This window comes from Nicotiana tomentosiformis, chromosome 10, assembly GCF_000390325.3.
Source record: "Nicotiana tomentosiformis chromosome 10, ASM39032v3, whole genome shotgun sequence".
In the NCBI taxonomy this organism is placed as follows: Eukaryota; Viridiplantae; Streptophyta; class Magnoliopsida; order Solanales; family Solanaceae; genus Nicotiana; species Nicotiana tomentosiformis.
In genome coordinates, this window is record NC_090821.1 from 67350730 (window position 1) to 67374329 (window position 23600).

The 23600-nt window shown below is 40.5% G+C and overlaps 4 protein-coding genes across 4 annotated transcripts; 2 read left to right on the forward strand and 2 right to left on the reverse strand.

Annotated features, from left to right (window-relative positions):
• Positions 1-10529: 10529 nt before the first annotated feature.
• LOC138900335 (uncharacterized) lies at positions 10530-10988 on the forward strand. Its single transcript, XM_070187063.1, has one exon. It carries the CDS (start codon positions 10530-10532, stop codon positions 10986-10988), a length of 459 nt encoding a protein of 152 aa, XP_070043164.1.
• On the forward strand, positions 10988-12463 carry LOC104118137 (uncharacterized). The gene has a single exon (XM_009629319.1). The coding sequence runs from the start codon at positions 10988-10990 to the stop codon at positions 12461-12463; it is 1476 nt and encodes a 491-aa protein (XP_009627614.1).
• Positions 12464-15240: 2777 nt separating this feature from the next.
• On the reverse strand, positions 15241-16287 carry LOC138900336 (uncharacterized mitochondrial protein AtMg00810-like). The gene is made up of 3 exons (XM_070187064.1): positions 15986-16287; positions 15739-15826; positions 15241-15306 (listed from the first exon to the last, which is right to left on the reverse strand). Exons 1-3 carry the CDS (start codon positions 16285-16287, stop codon positions 15241-15243), a joined length of 456 nt encoding a protein of 151 aa, XP_070043165.1.
• A 297-nt stretch (positions 16288-16584) lies between these two features.
• On the reverse strand, positions 16585-23368 carry LOC138900337 (uncharacterized). The gene is made up of 7 exons (XM_070187065.1): positions 22999-23368; positions 22045-22915; positions 18103-18292; positions 17755-17854; positions 17400-17631; positions 17220-17316; positions 16585-17058 (listed from the first exon to the last, which is right to left on the reverse strand). Exons 1-7 carry the CDS (start codon positions 23366-23368, stop codon positions 16585-16587), a joined length of 2334 nt encoding a protein of 777 aa, XP_070043166.1.
• Positions 23369-23600: the final 232 nt, after the last annotated feature.

Here is a 23600-nt window from a genome sequence, read left to right on the forward strand (position 1 = left end):
GTATTAGTTTATCATTTTAACATTGGATTTTCATCCCTTTATCATCTACTATGAGTTTAATCTTATTTTCTTCCTTAGTTTCTTCATTTTTGCCTATGAGTAGCTAAATCTCTAGATAGGGTTGTGACCCAACCCTAGTGTGGGTACCTAATGGGTGTTTGATTAGGGCTTGTTTAAGGTTGGGTGTATGATATTTATCCTAGCTGTTGCTTAAATTTAGGAATTAATGGTTGCAAACATTAATTCATGCCTAATTGACTTAGTCTCTACTTGAGAAAGAGAGACTAAGTCTAGGAAACGTTGGCTAACTAGAAATTTGGGTGAACTCAAGAAATTGATAGCCCCAATTAAAGGGTTGAGTCTAGAGATAGTAAGACCCGACTTGAGCATATATCAACGGTTTTGTGAGTTTGCATATATCAACGATTTTGTGAGTTACCCTTTTGGCCTTGAAAAAGCCAAATTGTGCAAAACCACTCTAACTACCGAGAGGTATCGAGTGGGTAATCGCGTGTTGATTGTTATATTACACCCCGACCAATGATACATGCCCTAAAGCCCACAAACCATTAGGTAACCACCTAGGTGGAAGTCACAGCCCTAGATCTTTTATTAACTTGAAAAACAACAACACCAAAAATATCATTCTATAGTTTTACATTTACAAACAATTGCATAAATTTTAGAAGTAGAAAGAAACAACCAAGTATGTGGAAGTGCATTTTAGGCACGTTTTATACCTAGTCTTAGTATATACCTAATCCAATATAAGCTCTCTGAGGAATCGACCCCGACTCAAAGTTGGGTAATTATAATTGCATCGATCGATTCACAATCCCAATAAGTGGTGTGAATTTGGGCGACATCAATTTTTGGCGCCATTGCCGGAGAGTTAAAAAATGAATTTAACTATATATTTGGTTTTGTCTGTGACGTGTATTCTTTTCCTTCCAATTTACTAACCTTTTTGTGAATCGATTGTAGGTATAAAAATGGCTCTCAATAATGATTCTCTCGGAAACTTGCCTTTGGGGGAGAAGTGAACGATGACCAAGGTGATGAGGTTGCTCTTGAACCTCAAGCAAATAGGCGAGGCCGACTGCCTCATAAAATATTCTCGTACCTCCCCCACCTCCACCAAGAGCGGCTCCACACCGGGTATTTCCAAACGAAGGATACACAAGTTCCATAGTCCCGCCCCGCATTAGGGCGGGTAACTTCAAATTCACCAATGTTATGCTCACATTGCTAGAGCAACGATGATTCTTCACCGGGGCTCCGAGTCAAAATGCATACAAACATTTGAAGGGGTTTGTGGACACTTGCTGGGGGAGTAAACAGACCAACGTCTCCGAGGATGCTCTAAGGTTGAGGCTATTTCCCTTCTCTCTACGAGGGAAAGCCTTGGATTGGTTCGAAAGATTGTCAAACCATTCTATACATATATGGGATGAATTGGTGGAAAAATTCATTGCCAAGTTCTTTTCATGGCTACTCTTCGAGACGAGATTCTAGCATTCAAGCAAGAACCCAATGAGACTTTGCACGAGATTTGGGAGAGGTACCGTACTATGGTGAAAGAGTGCCCGAATAATGATATGACTGAGGCCATGATTCAATAAACCTTCTATAGGGGTATCAATACTACTAATAAATGCGTGGTCAACCAACTTGCCTTTGGGAATTTCATGACAACACCATATGCCGAAGCTTGTGAGATTTTATATGAAATGGCGGATACTTCATCGGCATGGCAAAGTAGATCTAATATTCCTCACGGTGATCTAAATGTGATTCACCTACACAAAGAATAGCATGGTCATGGGCAAGCAATTACCGAGTTGAACACAACAATGAATCAATTAGTCAAAGCTCAATTTCGACAAGTTCAAGGTCCTAAGCAAGTAAATGCAATAGAATGTGTCAACATGATGGTGAACAAGCGAAGGTAAAAGGGCCAATAAGTACAAAATCGTGTGGAACAATTTGTGCAAGATGATAGTGGGTTTGACCAAGACGAATCATACAATGAGCAAGAAGAAGAAGTGCAATATGTGAACAACTACCAAGGGCAAAGAAATAACTCTCAAGGCCTGAATCAACAACAATGATGATCTCAAGGAAGTCAGGGAAATTGGAACAATCAAAACCACCAAGTCAATTGGAGTGGTGGTAACAACAATCAAGATAATTGGAACAATAATAATAATCAAGGTAATTGGAATAATCAAGGCAACCAAGGCAATTGGGGTGGAAACAATCAAGGATATTGGGGAGGCAATAACCAATGGGGTTGGAATAATAACCAAGGGAATCAGGGGTCGGGCTTTCAAAGGCCCCCGATGTATCAACAACCAAGCAACCCACCTCCTTATATGTCTCATGGTTCTAGCTCTTCTTATAATGAGATGGGACGGATTGAAAATATGTTCAAGCAAAAGATGGAGAAAAATGTTGACTCTGATGCTCAACTAGCCTCTCACAATATTTCAATTCGCAATTTGGAGGTCCAATTAGGGCAAATCTCGCAAGCTTTAAACACTCGTCCTAAGGGAGAACTACCTAGTGACACGATGGTGAATCCGAAGGGTAGGAACAATACGGGGCATGCCATGCCTATAACTACAAGGAGTGGAAAAGGTGGGAGGCAACAACATCAAACCGAAGAATAATTGTGGATGATGATATAGAGATTCAAGAAGATGAAATTCCAAGAAATGTGGTTCAAGATAATGAAGAAGTGAGAATTGATATTGATGAAAATGTGGATGAGACTCAAGAAGAAGTGAACCCGTCTAGGGAACACGTGATTGACATACCAAAACCGGTAGTGCCAAAAGCCAAGGCACCAATGCCAAGGCCTCCTCCTCCATACCCTAAAAGGCTCGCCAAGCAAAATAGCGAGAACGAATTCAAGAAGTTTATTGACATGAAGAAAAGCTTTTCCATTAATGTGCCATTGGTTGAGGCATTGGAACAAATGCCCGTCTATGCAAAGTTCATGAAGGGTTTGGTGACAAAGAAAAGATCAATGAATTGTGAGACTATCAAGATGACACATCAAGTGAGTGCTATTTTGAACTCAATGGATCCGAAATTGGAAGATCCCGACGCTTTCACAATCCCTTGCACTATTGGAAGCGCCAACTTTGCCAAAGCTCTATGTGATCTAGGGGCGAGTATCAACTTGATGCCCTACTCGGTGTTCAAAACTTTGGGAATTGGGTAACCAAGACCCACATATATGAGGTTACAAATGGAAGATCGTACTATGAAGAGACCATTGGGTATTATTGATGATGTGTTGGTTTGTGTTGATAAGTTCATGCTCCCGGCGGACTTTGTGATTCTTGATTGCGAAGTGGACTATGAGGTGACTATTATCTTGGGTAGAACTTTCCTTGCTACAGGGAAGGCTCTTGTTGATGTGGAAGCCGGTGAGCTCACCTTCCGTATGGGTGATGAAAAGTGGTTTTCCATGTATGCAAATCTATGAGGCAACCGAATAGCAATGAAGTTTGTTCGTTTGTGGACTTAGTGACCGAGGTGATTGTTGATGATGCTAGTACTATGATGAATGTTGATGATACTTTGGGAGGCCGTATTGCTTAATCATGATGATGATGAGAAGGAATGCTATGTGGAATGTGTAAATGCACTGGAAGGATTGGGTCGTACACTTATGAACCCCGAAAATTGACCTTAGATCTTGAGAACCGGAAGACTCCTCCAACAAAGCCCTCAATCGAGGAGCCTCCCACTTTGGAGTTAAAGCCATTGCCTCTATATCTCAGGTATGAATTCCTTGGGCCATGTTCTACTTTACCGGTTATTATTTCCTGTTATTTGACCAACGCGCAAGTAGACTCTACTTTGGCGATGCTACAAAAGAGGAAGAAAGCTAGGATGGACATTGGCGGACATTTGGGGTATAAGCCCCGCCCTTTACATGCACAAGATTATTTTGGAGGAGGATGCCAAACCCTCCGTTGAACATCAAAGAAGATTAAATGAAGCAATACAAGAGGTGGTAAAGAAGGAGATCATAAAATGGTTGGATGTCGGGGTTGTTTACCCCATTTTCGATAGCTCGTGGACCTCTCTGGTGCAATGTGTCCCAAAGAAAGGGCGCATGACTGTGGTCACAAATAACAAGAACGAGTTGATCCCCACAAGAACGGTGACCGGGTGGAGAGTGTGTATGGACTATCAGAAGCTCAACAAAGTCACTCGGAAAGATCATTTCCCACTCACATTCCTTGATCAAATGCTTGATGGGTTGGCCAGTCAAGCTTTCTACTATTTCCTTGATAGATATTCCGGCTACAATCAAATTCTTATTGCTTTGGAGGACCAAAAGAAGACTACTTTCACTTGTCCCTATGGTACTTTTGCATTCTCGCGAATGTCATTTGGGTTATGCAATGCACCCGCGACTTTTCAACGGTGTATGATGGCCATCTTTACCGACATAGTGGAGGATTCTCTTGAGGTCTTCATGTATTACTTTTTTGTGGTCGTAAATTCTTTTGATGATTGCTTGGACAAATTGGATAAAGTATTGGAAAGATGTGGGGATACAAACTTGGTTTTGAATTGGGAGAAATGTCACTTCCTTGTCGAGGAAGGAATTGTCCTCAGCCACAAAATTTCAAAGCCTAGTATTGAGGTTGACAAGGCCAAAATATAGGTGATCTCTAAACTCCCACCCCTACATCCGTGAAGGGAGTGAGGAGCTTCTTGGGTCATGCGAGGTTCTATCGCCGATTCATTAAGGATTTTTCCAAAGTGGTGAACCCCTTGTGTAAACTGTTGGTTAAGGATGCCAAGTTCCATTTCAACGAGGAGTGCATGAAGGCATTCGAATTGCTCAAGTTTAAATTGACTACTACTCCTATTATCACCGCACCAGATTGGAGCTTGCCTTTAGAGCTCATGTGTGATGTAAGTGATGTGGCGGTTGGAGCAGTTTTGGGGCAACGTATCAACAAAATCTTCCATCCGGTCTATTATGCTAGCAAGACCATGAATGATTCCCAAGTGAACTACACAACGACCAAAAAAGAGCTACTTGTTATTGTCTTTGCTATGGAGAAGTTCCGCCCATACTGGATGGGTACAAAGGTGATTGTCCACACAGATCATGCGGCGCTTCGGTAATTAATGAGCAAAAAAGATTCAAATGCAAGGTTAATGTGGTGGGTGCTTCTATTTCAAGAGTTTTATCTAGAGATTCAAGACCGCAAGGGTAGTGAAAACCAAGTGGCGGACCACTTGTCTCGTTTGGAGGAGGAGGGGAGGCCACATGGCGACCTTGAGATAAATGATTCCTTCCCCGACGAGCAACTTCTAGCCATTTCAATGATCATGATTCCATGGTTTGCCGACTTAGCAAATTATCTTGTGAGTGGTATTGTACCGAATGAGTTCTTTTCAAACCAAAGGAAGAAGCTCAAACATGATTGCCTTGACTATTATTGGGATGAGACGTATCTCTTCTGGATTTGTACCGATGGTGTGATTCGACGATGTGCATCGGAAGAAGAACAAGTGGAAATTCTTGAAGCTTGCTGTTCTTCACCATATGGTGGTCACCTTAGTGGAGCTAGAATGGTAACAAAGGTGTTGAGTTGTGGATTCTATTGGCCTACTCTTTACAAGGATGCTAGCGATCTCGTCAACTGTTGTGATGAATGTCAAAGGGCCGGTGGGATTTCTAAGAAAAATGAGATGCCCCTTACCACCATCTTGGAGATTGATATCTTTGATGTGTGGGGCATTGATTTCATGGGTCCGTTCGTGAGCTCTTGTGGGAGTACTTACATTTTGGTAGCTGTGGATTATGTATCAAAGTGGTTTGAAACCGTGGCTTTACCCAACAATGAAGCTTGAAGTGTGGTGGCATTTTTGAAAAAGAACATCTTCACAAGATTCGGTACTCCAAGGGCCATTATTAGTTATGGGGGATCGCACTTTTGCAACAAAGCTTTTGATATCTTACTCACCAAAAATGGTGTCACTCACAAAGTCTCGACCCCCTATCATCCTCTAGCAAGCAGACAAGTGGAAGTCTCCAACCGGGAGATCAAGAGTATTTTTTTCAAAGACAGTAAATGCCAACCTGACGGATTGGTCAAAGAAACTTGATGATGCTCTTTGAGCTTATAGGACGGCTTACAAAACACCGATTGGTATGTTTCCATACCGGTTAGTGTTCAGGAAAGCTTGTGACCTTCTGGTAGAACTTGAGCACAAGGCTATGTGGGCATTAAAGAAGCTTAATCTTGAATGGGATGTCGTCGCCAATTTAAGGATGGCTCAATTGAATGAGCTTGATAAATTCCGAAACCATGCTTATACAAGTTCGTCCTTATATAAGGACAAGATGAAGTACCTCCATGGAAAGTACATCCGGAACAAGGAGTTCAAAGAAGCTGATCTTTTGTTATTGTTCAATTCTCGGTTACGAATGTTCTCGGAAAGTTGAAGTCTAAGTAGAGTGGTGTGTTTGAGGTTGTGAATGTGATACCCTTTGGTGCATTAGACTTGAAGAACAAAAATGATAAAATGTTTAGAGTCAATGGTCACCGGGGTAAAACATTATCTTGGCAAAGTTGATGATGGCCACGTTGTGGTTTTAATTCAATACAAGTGATTGATGGTAATCTCCGTCGTGCCGCGACGTTAAATCAAGCGCTTCTTGGGAGGTAACCCATGTTTCTTTTTATTTTTTTATTTTCTTCTTTAGATAGGTTTTTGTATTAAACTAACTGGTTTTGAAGTGAATTGCAGGAATGAGTGTGCATTGCGTGTACTGTATTCGAAAAGAATTGGCCAAGTGTTGAAAAAGGCGAACCGCACATTTATTGTGAGGGCCGCACAATTTTGTATGCCACAGCAGAGAAGAATCTGCAGCCGCATAACTGGAGACCCAAAAAAATCCAACTCTCTGAAGTTTTTGAAGTGCAGAGAAAAGGCCATTCTGCGGCCGCACACAAAATTGTGCGAACCACACAAATTTCTGCGGCCGTACTCACTTTTGTACGAACTGCAAAACTTCGGCAAGGTTCAGGTAAAGAGTGCGGACCGCACTCAAAATTGTGCGGCCGCACTTAGCTTCAATTTTGACTGAGCTTGGTCAACCTATAAATAAGACCTCATTGCACTATTCACAACTTTACACACTTTGAACTTTTCAGACCTAAGCAAGCATAGTGCACAAAAGTACCTCACAATCCAATTTCATTTCATCAGTGTAGATTCGTACATGCATCCTTCATCACTGGTATGTTCAATTCATGTTTAGATTTTTTAATTTTTTTTAGTTTTTGTTCTTAATTAGTATAATTATTTTTAGGCCTAAAACGTCAAATGTTCTTCATGTGTGCTTGAAATTGTGTGGGTAAATTCATGTGTGCTCATTGGGGACTCGGTAGATCATTCATCATGTTTAATTTGCAAATACCATGTTTAAATTGTGCAAAAAAATTGCAAAACCTAAGTTAGTGCCGTTTTATTTTTGATTGTGCGCCCGCACACAAAATTGTGCGGTCCGCAGATCTTGAGTTAGGACAAAATGTGATACATGAAAAGTGTAGTCCGCACTCAAAATTGTGCGGTCCGCAGAAAATTTGTGCGATCCGCGAAAAAATGTGTGCGACCTCACTTTGGATCTTCAGAGAACTAGTAGTCTGAACCTGGTTTTGTGCGACCGTACTCAAAATTGTGCGGTCCGCATAAAAATTGTGCGGTCTTCGAAAAAATGTGTGCGACCGCACTTAGGAACTTCAGAGAACCAGTAGTCTGAACCTGGCTTTGTGCGGCCGCACTCAAAATTTTTCGGTCCGCACTTCAGCATGTGCGATCACACTTTGAAATTGTGCGGTCTGCACAAGGCAGTTTGTGACCGCACTCAATATTCTGCGGTCTGCACTGTCTCTTTTGTACAGTATTTTCCTGCAACTGTTAACATGCTTCTGAACTTAAACTGACTTATATGCTTCGTATTGCAGACAATGGTTCGATCACGAGGAAGAGGTGATACATCTAAAGGGAGGGGTGAACACTCCCAAGGCCGAGGAAAGGGCACTCAACCTCTGGGAGTGCAATCAAAAGCAATAGCCAAAAAGCCGACCACTAGGAGAGGTAGGTCCACAGAGCCCTCAGAATCAAGATTGTATGTTCCATCTAGGGAAGCCTCTGAGGGTCACTCGGTAGAGGTACAACCTGAGGCCCAGTCCCAACCACCACAATTCACTGGGAGATACCAACTGCGCAACGAACCCTCTACCACAACAAGTTCTTCTGAGGGTTCCGATGTTGGTAGCCAGGGTTTAGAGCCATCCTCTACACACACTCCCTCTGCACCAGTTGCAGTAGATGATGATGATGTTCCTGATGATGGTAGGGGAGGTGACACTAGAGTGGGCGGCCTAGAGAGGTCGAAGAAGAAGGAAACATGGGAAGATAGGTTCATGAGTTTGACTGCCTTCATAATGTTTAGAGAGTGGTGGCCTCAGAGATCGCTCACACTCGAGCGATAATTCTTGCTGAAGGATTTGGATAAATACAACCCAAATGCCCTTAAGCAGTTCATGGAGCGCAAGGGTGGATGTGTTTCACCAAGAGTGTTAAGGATGCCAAAGAGCACTTGGTACGAGAGTTTTATGCCAATGTGGAACACATCGAGAAGGGTACCAAAGTGACCAAAGTGAGAAATTTGAAACTCAGATTCGACCCAAGCACTTTGAACACTTACCTGGGATTCGAGGAGGTAGAGGCAATCCAGTACTTGGAGAAGCTTGCTATGGGTGATGCAACTCGCCCTTGGTTAGCAAAGATTTTGGCTCCTCCAGAACCACCACCATCGTGGATCACAGCAGGGGTTCCCATTGCACGGGCCACCCTAAACCTTTAAGCAAAGGGGTGGCAAATATTTGTGTGCAGTCGTATTGACCCAAAACAGAATGAGAACAATCTTACGATTCCCCAAGCAATTTTGGTGGCATCTATCATGGCCGGGTACCCAATCAATGTGGGTGCCATCATGTCGGCCAACATATTAGTGGTTTTCCGGAAAGGTCAAAGCTCCTACCCATATCCTAACACCCTCACAGAATATCTCACGGATGCAAAGACAGGGGAGGATCTATGTACACGGTTCGGGGTGGTACGCCACCCGCAAGCTTCGGCAAAAACCTTATGTATATATGTAAATATGTATAAGACATAGGATATATATTTAAAGTGCCACCCGTAGAATAAAAGTGGCAAAAGTGCCAGTGGCAAAGGTCTGCCTTTTCGTTCAGCAGGGCAAGAGTTCGAATCCAGGGGAGCAAATAAATTTTTGGCTTACATTCAGTTGCAATTTAAGGAAATTAAGTACACTACACAGCAAACTCTTCTATATTTTATAGTAAATATTTTACTTTTCTGTTTGTTTGTTTAAGAAAATTTAGTACACTACACAACACACTCTTCTATATTTTATAGTAAATGTTTTACTTTTCTGTTTGTTTGTTTGTTATTTTAAGTATAAACAAATAAGATAAAATAATAATAAAAGTGCTCTTTATAGAATATTCTCTTATAATTAAAGGTAAAACAATGCCCCAATTCCCCAAGTCCACTTTCCCCTTTCCCTTTCTCCAATTCTCGCTGCTTCAGCCTTCATTCACGCCACTGCTTCTGCTTCTTGCTTCTCTGTTAGACTGTTACTGTAAGCATTTATTTTTCTTTACCTTTGCGGATGCTTGATGCTTCATACATTCATTGCTCACTAGTCACTAGTCATTGCACTACGCCCACCATTGTAATGTTTCCTCAATCCTCACCTCCTCATGTTTATTTCTTAACTCTATGTGGCTATTTTTTCCCCATCAAATATATGTTCTTGCTATGTTTTTATTTTGTATTTAGTTAGATATTAGTGTTCTTGCTAAAATTTATTGTTACTATTTTGATTTTTTTGTTATGTATTTCTTTGGTTGTGTTTGAAAATCAAATGCCTCTTAAATGGTTTCACTGTAGAATTTAAAATAACTAAACTTATTGATGGTATGACTTGGTAGAAATCGTTCTATATTTCTCACTGGAATGAACTTCTATTTTATAGGAATTGATTGAGATTGATAAATTTGTCACGAGGTTGGACCATTCTCAACCAAGTCCTAGTTGTCAATCCTTGATCCAAGCGAATACCAATCATTCCTATCCTATAAATGAACTCGATTTGGGGTCACTTAAAGGCGATCTAGGAGAAAGAATACCTATTGCTGACTATAACCCTAGAATACGAGATAAAGTAAGAAAATATTACATTCAACATGGTCCCTGTCAACCTTCCAAGCATCAATTTCCCAAAACTCAAATAGGAGGAAGAATGTGTCAATTTGTTCCAAGTTGGTTCAATGGTCAATTTTACATTTTGCTTATATTGTTATTTGTTCAAAAATAAATTTATTCATGGAAGTGCGGGTGAATTTTATACAAAAAATGATTTTAGGGTTTAGAATAAGGGTCTTGAAAGAATGCGTTTACATGTTGGTGATGTTAATAGTGTCCATGATAAATGTTTCAAGAAGATGCTAGATTTATCAAATCACCATCAATCAATTCAAGTTGTTTTTGATAAGCACTCCGAGAAGTTGAAAAATGAGTATCGAATGCGTTTAGAAGCATCAATTGATGTGGCAAGACTCCTATTGTTGTATGGATTGCCTTTTAAGGGCCATGATGAAATTGAATCTTCGATAAATCAAGGCCTCTTTCTAGGATTCTTACGATGGCATGGGGACAAGCATCCGGATGTGGGAAAAGTAATATTAGAAAATGCTCCACAAAATGATACTTTGACTTGCCCTATGATCCAAAAGGATATTATCAATGCTTGTGTAAAAGAAACATTAAAGGCTATAATTGGAGACTTGAATGGAGATTATTTTGGTATATTAGTTGATGAGTCCAAAGATATCTCACACAAAGAATAATGGCTCTTGTTTTGCGTTATGTTGATAAAAATGGTGAAGTGGTAGAGCGATTTGTTGGTCTTGTCCATGTTAGTGATGCATCGACATGCTCATTGAAGGAAGCAATCTACTCTTTGCTTTCGGACCACTTACTAAGTCCGTCTCAAATACGTGGACAAGGTTATGATGGAGCTAGTAACATGAGGGGAGAGATAAGTGGTCTTAAGACTTTGATTATGAAAGACAGCTCATCGACATATTACATTCATTGCTTTGCTTATCAATTGCAATTAACACTTGTAGCTATGTCTAAAAAGCATTTGGATGTCGAATACTTCTTTTGTCATATTACTAATGTGTTGAATGTCATTGGATTATATTTTAAGCGCGGAGATTTGCTTCGCCATCTTCAAGCTAAAAAACTGGAGCAATTACTTGAGTCCGGTGAAATTCATACCGGGCGAGGACTAAATCAAGAACGCAGGCTTCAAAGACCAGGTGATACTCGTTGGGGATTACATTTCCAAACATTAGATAACTTTATTGTTATTTTCTCATCTATTATTCGTGTGCTTGAAGTGATTGAACATGAAGGTTCTACCTCAAATGAGAGAAATCAAGCAAAATATCTTTTGAGTGAGATAATAACATTCAAATTTATTTTTATACTTCACTTGATGTTGAAAGTTTTGGCAATGTCAAACGAGTTGAACAAGATCCTACAAAAGAGAGATCAAGATATTGTTAATGCCGTGGAGTTTCTTAATATTACAAAGAAAAGATTGCAAGATATGAGGGAAACTGGATGGGAATCTTTGCTAGATGATATTTCCTCATTTTGTCATATGCATGATATTATGATTCCCAAGATGGATGAATCCTATTTTCCTGGAAAGTCGAAGCGTAAGTCTTCTGGTATTTGTTATTCACACCACTTGCGTGTTGATATCTTTTATATTGTAATTGATGTGCAACTTCAAGAACTTAATGACCGTTTTGATGTAGTGAGTAGCGATTTGCTTCTTGGGATGGCTAGTTTGAATCAAGCCAATTCTTTTGCTAATTTTGATAAAGGTAGAATAATGACTTTAGCAAAATGTTACCCAAATGAGTTTGATGAAGTACACATTCGAGACTTGAGTTATCAACTAGATACTTTCATAATTCATATGCGAGTTGGCAATCCCAAGTTCTCCAACTTGCAAGGAATTAGTGATTTGGCAAAAGCATTGGTTGAGACAAATCTTGTGGAGACTTATTCGTATGTTTATTTACTTGTGAAGTTAACTCTGATTTTACCTGTTGCTACCGCAACTGTGGAGAGAGCATTCTCATCCATGAAGCAAATAAAGAATGAAGAGAGGAACAACATGGGTGATCAATATTTAAATGATTGTTTAATTTGTTACATAGAGCGTGATGTATTTACAAATGTAAGTAATGATGTCATTATTGATCGTTTTCAAAATATGAAAGCTCGTCGAGGACAATTTTAAATAGATTGTATATGATACTAAAAATATTGTTAGAAGTTTTATGCTTTGCGTCAATTAGTTATAGTTATTATATTTTCTTTCGTTTGATCTATTTGTCTATATACCCCGAAGTCCCGAATCGACGCTCGAGCTGATCACATCGATTAGGTCGGCACCCGTAACCCCTAAATCCTGGATCCGCCTCTTTGCAAAGGTGGAGCCGAGGAGTTTTGATACAAAAGTGTGGGCCAAGAAGCCTTTTTCATGGTACTTCTTGCAAGGTCCGGGAAACCCAAAGTTCAAGGGTAAAGCAACTGCCACCGTTGGCCAGTCTGATGAGCCATCATTGGTGGTTACAGATTCTACTGCTGAGCCATCTGCAGCTCCCATGCTTTCCACAGCGGCCGGTCCTTCCACCGAGACAGCTTTCATGCCACCACCCTCATCTTCTAGACCATCATCATCAGTACCAGTGCCTGCCTCATCCATATATCCACTCGCTGCTCTGTGAGTCTCCCAGACATTGGCAAGTCTCAACAACTGGATGCAGACAACTACTTCAAAGCTATCTGACATATCCAGTGTTGTTGCAGCACAGTCTTCTACAGTAACAGCACCACAGGTTCCTCTCTCAGTGGAGGAAATATTAAAGAAGATCCTGGACAACCAGACACTAAGAGTCCATCAAACTATATAGAGAACCACGTTCTCTACCAGTTTCCACAGAACACACGCACACAACAGTATGTAAATAACACAATAGAGTTTTATGTGGAAAACTCCCAACTCACGGGATTAAAAACCACGACCTATCCTTGTAGGATTTCAACTTCACTACTAAGCAAACTTCAGATTACAAACTGTTGTAACCTAGGAATTAACTTCTTAATCCCTCACTAACTTGTACAACTTTATTACAAGTCCCTTTGTAATAACTTTATTACAAAGCTTACAACTTGACTAACTCTAGCCAAGACACAAACGTATGGTTTATGATTTTATAAGGGTTTCCTACACAATGCTTCTAACTAAGTTAAGTAGAAATTATAAGTAAATTGTTGGCGAATTCCTGCCATGGCGAGAATATCAGGGGAAAATGTTCTGCCCCACAACACTTTCTGATTTCTCAGGTTTTCCCTTCCTTCATTCTTAGCCACCCTCACCTTGGTCCTTTTTTAAGGAACCAGGTCCCTCATTGGCACTACCCTTCCGTTTTACTGATTTTCTCACACTTTTAGCTTACTCTGTAGGCTTCTCAGACATAGATTTCTCAGACACGTTCTTACCAGACCCCTCATCCACTTTTTCTCCAAACTCGCCCACTTCAACATTACTAACTTCCATCACTTTCACAGATGACTCTTTTCCAGAATTTTGAATCGCAGGTTTCTTGGAGGATTTGGATTAAGGGACTGGGTTCCTCATCCACTTCATCATCAATGTCCACAATAAGAGCTGTAGGCACCACCCTCTTCATGTACTAACTTTCCACCCTTCACCAACCTTCTACTATTCTTTTATTTCTTATTTTTCTTCAGAGCTGACTCAAGAGCCTCCTTCTGTTACAGCCTAGTAGTAAGACTTTTAGGAGTGGGTGTTTTGGGAGTTGCACTGCTACTCCTAGCACTAATAAAGCTTGCAAGAGCAACATTATCATAGTCTTCTTCACTACCCTCATTCTCCTCCTCAGACAGAGGTCTCATCTCGGAGTAACAATGGCCAATGGTTCAGCATAGAAATGAGGAGAGGGAGCGAGATCAGTACTGACCTGGGTTTGTTTTTTTGATGAACATGAGGGTTTCATCCCAAGTAGGAGGAGAGGGCTCCTCATGGGCGGAAGGATCAGATCCCTCGAGTGGTTCCCCAGTAGTACTTTCAGGTGCCAAATTTTTGATAGGCATCAATTCCCTACCCTTTTCTTGTAGACTCTAACCTTCCCCCTGAGACCCATTGGTTTCAGACACACCTTCATAGAAACTATCCATACACCTCTCAGCAGTTATTGACAACATATTTTCTATGGCCTCTTATTCTTCTAACACCAAAGGAAACTCGGAAGGCACAAAATAATTATTACATGTCAGATATGCAACATTCAAATTGAGACTTGGGGTAGTCATTGTGATAACCACACTTTGTTGTGCCTCAGAACACTCTTCTAAACGCAAACTGGAAACTTCATGATATTCTTCTCCCTCTACGTTTTCCCCCTCAACCATTTTTTTTGGTGAGGCAGATGGAGAGGTCATAGCCACAAACCTCTTGGGATTTGAAGTTTTTCGACTTCGATGAGAATCAGAACTTGATTGGGGTGGAGAAGAGGCAGTGAGTGGTTGGGAATCTTGCTTAGGGTTTGGATTGGGTGGCGTAAAGTGCGTAGACTCTGTCACTGGTACTTCAAGAGATGAAGATACAGTGGGGAGGATACTGGGGACATTTGAGGCTTCGATATTCTCAGACATTATAGGGTGTAATAAGAGTTTATGAAAGAAGAGAGTGTTTGGTTGTTGGGAGAAAAAGGGAAATTTTAGCCTTTGATGTGAACAATTGTGAGAGTGACCGAGTTTGATTTATTAAAAGAGGGTGAGAGGTCGGTTGGGAATGAGTATTGATATTTTGGGTAGACAGGTCGTTTTGTAATGGGTAGGATGCTTGGGTTACCCAAAAAAAGAAGCTAACAATTTAATGACACGGCACCCTTTTTAGTCGTTTAAAAAGTTGTGCGTGAGAGTACAAAAGGAACTACTAACTTGTGTCGCCGGAACTAGATTCCTTGATAGATTTTGTAAATATGATCCTCATCCTTTTGCGAAGATGAAATACATTAGCTCCTTAATTGCTCTGTAATCGTCATGCATGTCTACCTGTAACAGTATAGAAATGAGTTAGACCTTGTCAGAAAACACTTTTTAGAAATTTCACCTGTATATTTCTTTCATAGCCAATCATCGAGGGACCAGGTACTCAGCTTGATTTTATCAACCCTAGTGCAAAACGATTCTTTTCAAAGTGCTCTCTACTTAGTGCTTTTGTGTAGATGTGTGCGGTTTGATCTTTTGTGTTACAGAACTTCTTGCAGATAAGCCCTTTTTCATTATTGTCTCTAAGAAAATAATGTCACACATCAATGTGCTTTCTTATCTTATGTTGAACTAGGTTCTTTTCCATATTGATAGCACTGGTGTTGTCACATGGTAACGGCACACAATCAGAAACACACCAAAATCTTCTAGTTGTTGCTTGATCCACAACAGTTGAGCACAGCAAGAGGCAACCGCCACATATTCAGCTTATACACTTGAAAGAGCCATTGAATTTTGTTTTCTTGTACCCCATGAAATTAGACACAAACCCAGAAAGTGTGCCATGCCGGAAGTGCTTTTCCTGTCCACTAGATAACCAGTATAATCAGTATCAGCATACCCGATCAAGTCGAAATTGTCTCCTGAGGGGTAGTAGAGAACTAGGTCTTGCGTTCCCTTTAGATACCTCACGATTCTCTTGGCAGCCTTCAGATGAGATTCCTTTGGATTTGATTAAAACCTGGCACATAGTCCCACACTAAAAACAATATCTGGTCTGCTTGCTGTGAGATACAAGAGTGACCCAATGATACCTCTGTACATGGTCTTGTTCACAGGGGAACCATGTTCATCCATGTCCAGTCGAGTGGCAGTGGCAATAGGAGTGTCAATGAGTTTTGAGCTTTCCATTTCAAATCTCTTCAGAAGCTCTTTGATGTACTTCTGCTGACTTATCATTATTCCCTTAGGAGTTTGCTTGACTTGCAGGCCTAAGAAGAAATTCAATTCCCCCATCATGCTCATTTCAAACTCACTTCCCATGAGCTTTGTAAACTCCTCGCACAGAGAATCATTTGTTGCACCAATGATGATGTCGTCAACATAAACTTACACAATGAGCAGGTTCCTTCCTCGTTTCTTCAAAAATAAGGTGTTGTCTATTTCTTCTCTTGTAAAGCCATTTTCTAGGAGGAATTTGGACAACTTTTCATACCATGCGTGAGGAGCCTGCTTCAACCCATATAAGGCCCTGTCAAGTTTGAAACACATGCTCAGGATGCTCATGACATTCGAAGTCAAGAGGTTCCTTGACGAAGACTTCTTCTTTTCGAAAGCCATTCAGTAATGCACTTTTGACATCCATTTAGAACAATTTGAATTCCATATGAGAAGCAAATGCAATAAGGGTTCTGATGGCCTCCATTCGAGCAACTGGGCAAAAGTTTCATCATAGTCAATCACTTCTTCTTGATTGTACCCTTGAACTACCAGCCTTGCCTTGTTCCTTGTTGTGTTCCTAACCTCATCAAGCTTGTTTTTGAATACCCATTTGGTTCCTATAACAGTTCTATCACTAGGTCGAGGATCCAGGTGCCATGTATTGTTCCTCTCAAATTGATTTAGGTCTTTTTGCATCGCCGTAATCCAGTCATCATCTTTCAATGCTTCCTTGATATTTTTGGGCTCAATTTGAGAAAGAAAGGATGAGAAGGCAAGCGCATTTCTTGACTTTGACCTCGTTTGAATCCCTGAGTTAAGAGGATAGATCACATTTTCAAGAGGGTGTGAACTTTTGTGCTTCCAGTTAGACACCTAAATCTCATTTTGAGTGGGTCTAGGTATTTCTGAACGTGATCCTTGGTTCCGCTTCTCAGCTCAGTATGTGGGGTTCTTTGGACAACATCAACAACTCTGTTCTCAACTTCAGTTGTTGTGATTGCGGAACCAACTTCTTACGCATCAGTTGGATATACATATACACCATCATCATTTGATTCCTTGACTTGACTCATCAGGTCAGGCTTACCATTTGCCATGTCTATAACTTCACCAGGAACAACTGACTGTTCTCTGTCTTGATCAACTTATCATGTGAATCTTTCCCAAAGATCGCATGTATGCTTTACTCAACACATTGAGTTCTCTTATTGTACACTTTGTAAGCTTTGCTTTGTGATGAATAGCCCAGAAAGATTCCTTCATCACTTTTGGCACCGAATTCTTCAAGTGCTTCCTTGCCATTGTTGAGATCAAAATATTTGCAGCCAAATGTCCTTAAATGTGTCACCTTGGATTTCCTCCCGTTCAATAGTTCATACGGGGTTTTGTTAAGTAGAGACCTGATCATGCACTTATTCACCAAGTAGCATGTAGTGTTGATTGCTTCTGCCAGAATATTTTTGCAATGCCACTGTCAATCAACATTGTTCTTGCCATGTCTTCAAGAGTCCTATTTTTTTTTCTCCACAACACCATTTTGTTGAGGTGTTCTTGGAGCTGAAAAATTACGAGTAATGCCATTTTCAGCACAGAATTCGTCCAATTTGGCATTGTCAAATTCTGTGTCGTGATCAGACCTTATACATACTACATTATGGCTCATCTTCACCTGGATCTTTTTCACAAATGTAGCAAATACTTGAAAGGTTTCATCCTTATTTCTAAGAAACATTGTCCATGTGAATCTGGAATAATCGTCCACTATAACAAAAATGTACTTTTTTCCTCCTCTATTTGGCACCCCCATAGGTCCACACAGATATATATGAAGGAGATCAAGCGGCCTTGAGGTACTAACTTCCTTTCGGATTTGAAGGATGATCTGACTTGTTTTTCTTTTATACATGCATCACACACCTTGTGATCCTTCAAGCTTGACTTGGGTAGGCCACACACCAGGTCCTTCTTGACCAATTTGTTGAGCAACGTAAAACTTGCATGACCCAATCTTTTGTGCCACAGTTCAGCATCATCATCAACATCGCTCAAACAACTGAGATCCCCATTTTGCAAGGACTCAAAATCAGCAACATAAATGTTTTTGTATCTTTTAGCCACAAGAACCACCTCACCAGTCACAAGATTTGTGACCGTGCATATTTTTTACACAAATTCCATTTTGTTTCCCTTGTCACAGATTTAGGAAACTATCACGACCCAAAACCCACCCGTCGTGATGATGCATATCTCAATACTAGGCAAGCCCAAAATCTCAATGAACCACAAATTCTTTTTTAAGTCTGAAAATATAATATTTTAAATACAATACATAATCCCAAAAATACTGATACGAACACTTCCCTAAACTTGGTGTCACTAACTACATGAGCATCTAATATGAATACAAGTCTGAAAAATATGGTCTATAATAGTCTGAGACCAAATACAGTAAACAAGAAAATAAAGAATGAGAGACAAAGTTTGCGAAACACGGCAGCTACCTCAAAATCTCCTGAAAATCAACCGCGTGTAAGGATCAACACCCTCTATGTCCGGGAACACCTGAATCTACACACGAAGTGCAGGGTATAGTATGAGTACAACCAACTCAGCAAGTAATAATAATAACTAAGGAACTGAAGATAATGAAGAGCTACACAGTTATAGTTCACTTTCAGTAATTCCAGCAAAGAATAGACATGCTTTCAAATCCGGCAGTTTAAGTCAAATCAATTTTATACAGTTCAAGTTCATTTAATCCGAATATAAAATCTTTCAGAGATTTTGCAATAATGACAGATAGCAACCAAGTATAACAACAAATGCAAAGCAAGTCAACCTCTCAAGTAACAGTCACTAAACTCATCACTCGACTCTCAGCCCTCAACACTCACAATCAATGGGTACACGCGCTCACTGGGGGTGTACAGACTCCGGAGGGGTTCCTACAGCCCAAGCGCTATAATCTGCACGGACAACTCACGTGCTGCACGGACAACTCACGTGCCATAATATAGATATCTGGATCCGCACGGCCAACTCACGTGTTGCACGGCCAACTCATGTGCTATAGTATAATATAAGGATCCGCACGACCAACTCACGTGTTATAGTATAATATAAGGACCCACACGGCCAAATCATGTGCTATAGTATAATATAAGGATCTGCACGGCCAACTCACGTGATGCACGACCAACTCACGTGCTATAGTATAATAATCTCACAATCAGGCCCTCGGCCTTGCTCAGTCATAAATCTCTCCAGTCTCTCGGGCTCTCAGAAATCATGAAAATCAGCCCAAACAACAATGATATGATGCATCAATAATGAACAATAGAGACTGAGATAAAATGTGGAAGTAAAAATCGAGACTGAGTACATATAGCATTTAGCAGGTAATTCGACAAGTACGCAACCTCTGTGGGTCCCAACATTACCAACATTACCAACATATAGTCTAAACATGTTTTCTAGTCAAATTTCCAGAACACATAGAGAGCACATAGCTAACAACAAGTTATTCAACTTTAAGGTCTCACGGGACGAATCAAGTCACAATTCACTCGGTGCACGCACACACGCCCGTCACCTAGCATGTGCGTCACCTCCAAAGTAATCACATGATACCAATTCCGGGGTTTCATACTCTCAGGACCAGATTTAAAACTGTTACTTACCTCAGAGTGTGAAATTCTTTATTCTGCTATGCCCTTGCCTCACAAATCGGCCTCTAAATGCCTCGAATCTAGTCACAATTAATTCATTTCGGTCAATAAAATTCATTGGAATTAATTCCATAAGAAAATGCTAATTTTTCATAAAAATCCGAAATTTAGCTCAAAAATCGCCTGTGGGGCCCACGTCTCGGAACTCGACAAAAGTTACAAAATCCGACAACCCATTCAATTACGAGTTTAACCATACTAATTTCACTCAAATCCGACTACGGATCGGTGTTCAACTCCCAAAAATTCGTTTTATGACATTTCTACAATTTCCCCCAAATTTCCCTCTCAAAGTACTAATCAGGTGATGAAAGCATTGATGTATTCATGTATATTAACCAAATCTGAGTTAAAATCACTTATCCTGATGAATTTCTTGAAAACCCCACCACGAAAAATCATCTCCAACCGAGCTCTCAAAGTCAAAAAATAAAATAATACCCTAAACCTCGATTATATAGCCCATTATCTGAACTCACCATGCGCGGTCCACAAAATTCCACGCGCGGCCACGCCCCAGGTTTCGCTGTCGCGAAAAAATGGTGCGGTCCGCGAAATTCTTAGGGCTGTACTGCCAGGCTTTAGTATTTTAGCCATAATATTCTCTAAAATATCCAAATGATGATTTCTTTACTTTTCTGGAAACTAGACATGAGGGGCTACAACTTTCGTTTTTAAATCATCTCAAAAGTCCTTGTAGATCAAAAGATATAGGCTTTCGAAATCGGACCAGCGGATCTGCAGAACTTCCCGGAGCGCGGCCACGGACAGAATTGCGCGCTCCGTGAAATTTTGAGCGCGGCCGCAAAATTCTGCGTCCCTCCTTCGCCTCAGCGCCCAAAAATGCGCTGTCCGCATCCCTTCTTTCCCTCAGCGCCCAAAAATGCGCGGTCCGCATCTCCGAAAGTGGCAGAACAATATTAGAGTGCCGAAATGTCCAGACTCGCTCAAAACTCATCCGGAACCTCCCGGACACAAACCATATATGCATTTCAATCATAAAACATGCTACGGATCTGTTCGCGCACTAAAAACACTGAAAAGAGGTCGTCTTGACCCGATATTAACATGGACAAACTCCCAAATTTCTTAACTTTATTAATCTCTCAACCAATGACCCAAAAATACACCCAATCCCCTCGGGACCTCAACCAAATATACCAACACGTTCCATAACATAACACGGACCTACTCGAGGTCTCAAATCACATCAAATAACATCAAAACGTTGAATCGCACCTTAAATCAAAATCTATGAACTTTGAACTTTCATATTCTGTATCTTGTGCTGAAACACATCAAATCAATCCGGAATGAATTCAAATTTTGCACAAAAGTCACATTTCACATTACGGACCTATCCCAATTTCCAGAATCGGATTCCGACCTCGATATCAAAAAGTTAACCCCCGGTCAATCTTTCCAAAATTTCAACTTTCGGCATTTCAAGCCTAATTCTACCATGGACCTCCAATTAATTTTTCGGACACTCTCCTAAGTCCAAAATTACCATACGGAGCTATTGGAATCATAAAAATTCACATCCGAGGTCTTTTACACATAGGTCCATATCCGGTCAACTTTTCTAACTAAAATTTTTAATTATGAGACTAAGTGTCTCATTTCACTTCGAATTCCTTCTGGACCCGAACCAACTACCCCGACACGTCATAAAATAGCCGTAACACATAAATTGAGCACTAAGTGGGGAAATAGGGTTATAATATATAAAATGACCGATCGGATCATTACAGAAACACTCAGTAGTCTGTACTTCAATCTGTTCACATAGTACATATTTTCAATTGAGTGAGCAAGAGACTTCCCAATCCTTCCAACTCCCAGAATGTATCCCTTTTTACCATTTCCAAAGGACACTCCTTGTAGGGCTTTGAGTGAAAGGAAATTATTTGTGCTTTCAGTCATATATTTGGAGCAACCACTATCTATGTACCATTTTTGGCTGCTTTCTTTCACTGCTCCCGGCATAAGAAAATCAAGGGTTAGATTTAGGAACCCAAACAAGTTTGGGTCCCTTGTAGTGAGGAAAAGGGTGAATCAGACTTCTTCTTGTCCAGGCAGGCAATAAACATTTTTTAGTTGAGGGACCAGGTTCCTTAGCAGTAGTTACCTTTTCAACAAACACCTTATTTTTCTGTTGGGACTGAATTCTAGCCTTACAATTTTCTTTAAAGTGACCGGTGTTGCCATAGTGAGTACAAAGCCAGTTATCAGGAACAGTAACATACTTGCTATGTGGGTTGTAGGGAGTCTTTTTCTTTGGAACCCGACTCCTTGCATGTTCCCACCATTGCTTGTATACATGGCGGCAATTGCATTAGAGGACCAGGTCCACTTTAGAGATTTTTCAAGGTCACTTTTAACTCTGCCTAGGTCTTCTTGAAGTTGCCTATTTCTTTCAAGTTCTACACACATAATAGATTTCACAGTTTGGAGTTCATTTTCAAGCTTAATGTGTGCCTCACTTGCAACTCCTTTTCCCTTTTGGTTGATCTCATGCCTACCTCCCCTTTTTAGTTTCATAGTTGTTTCCTTTAGGTCCACGACTACTACTAATAAGTCATCTCTCTCATGTTCAACTTCTCCTAATTCCACAATTAGTGCATTTTTATCCTTTATAAGATTATGATAAGCATCAATTACAATATTTGCCAAAGATATATGTCTTTTCTGAGAGTAGGACTTCAAATTTCTTTGACTGTCCAGAAAGTTTACCTCATATTCATCATCGTTCGATTTTACCATCAGGGCAAAGATATAGTCATATTTAACCGCTTCACTCTTTACTGCTATCATGGACCTATCACTTTGTTCATCATCCTCTCCAGATTCACTGGAGGAGTTTCCCCATGCAGCCAGAGCTTGCTTCACAACATTGTGAGTGACATCTTTTCTCTTGAATCGTTTGTTAGGAATCGGGTTCCTCTTGGTTGCTTTGTCTGTGTTGTGTTTGTACTGATATTGCTTGAGGAGGGGCAACCCTTGATGAAATGTCCTGGTTTCCCACACGTATGACATAGGTCATATCCCCTTGGCTTGCTAGAGCTACCCCTTTTTGGAATACCTCCATTTCTGCGAACCATTTTCTGAAATCTCTTTGTCAAGTAAGCCATATCAGCATCCTCACCACTTGTGTCATTTTTGTATGTCTTGAGGACCAGGTTATTCTCCCTTTTGGGATCTATTCTCTCATTATCCTTGTTCTTCTTAATTTCATAAGTTTTCAGATTGACAATGAGTTCATCAATGGTTAGCTTCTGTAGATCCTTTGCCTCTGTGATAACATTTACTTTGCTTTCCCAGGATCCATGTAATACGTTGAGTATTTTTCTGACAAGATTGTTTCTTGGAATGATTTCTCCTAGAGAATGGAGCTCATTGATGATAAAAGTGAAGCGAGTGTGCATTTCGTGAATGGACTCATCGTCTTTCATCCTGAATAGCTCATACTCACTGGTTAGAATATCAATCTTTGACTGTTTGACTTGAGTAGTCCTTCCGTATGCTGTTTGGAGAGCTTCCCAAATCTCCTTGGAAGATTGGTAGGCAGAAAACTAGTTGTATTTGTCTGGTGCAATACCAAAGACGAGGATCTTTTTGGCTCGGAAGTTCTTCTCTATCACTTTTTTGTCAGCATCGTTGTATTTATTCCTCGTCTTGGGAACT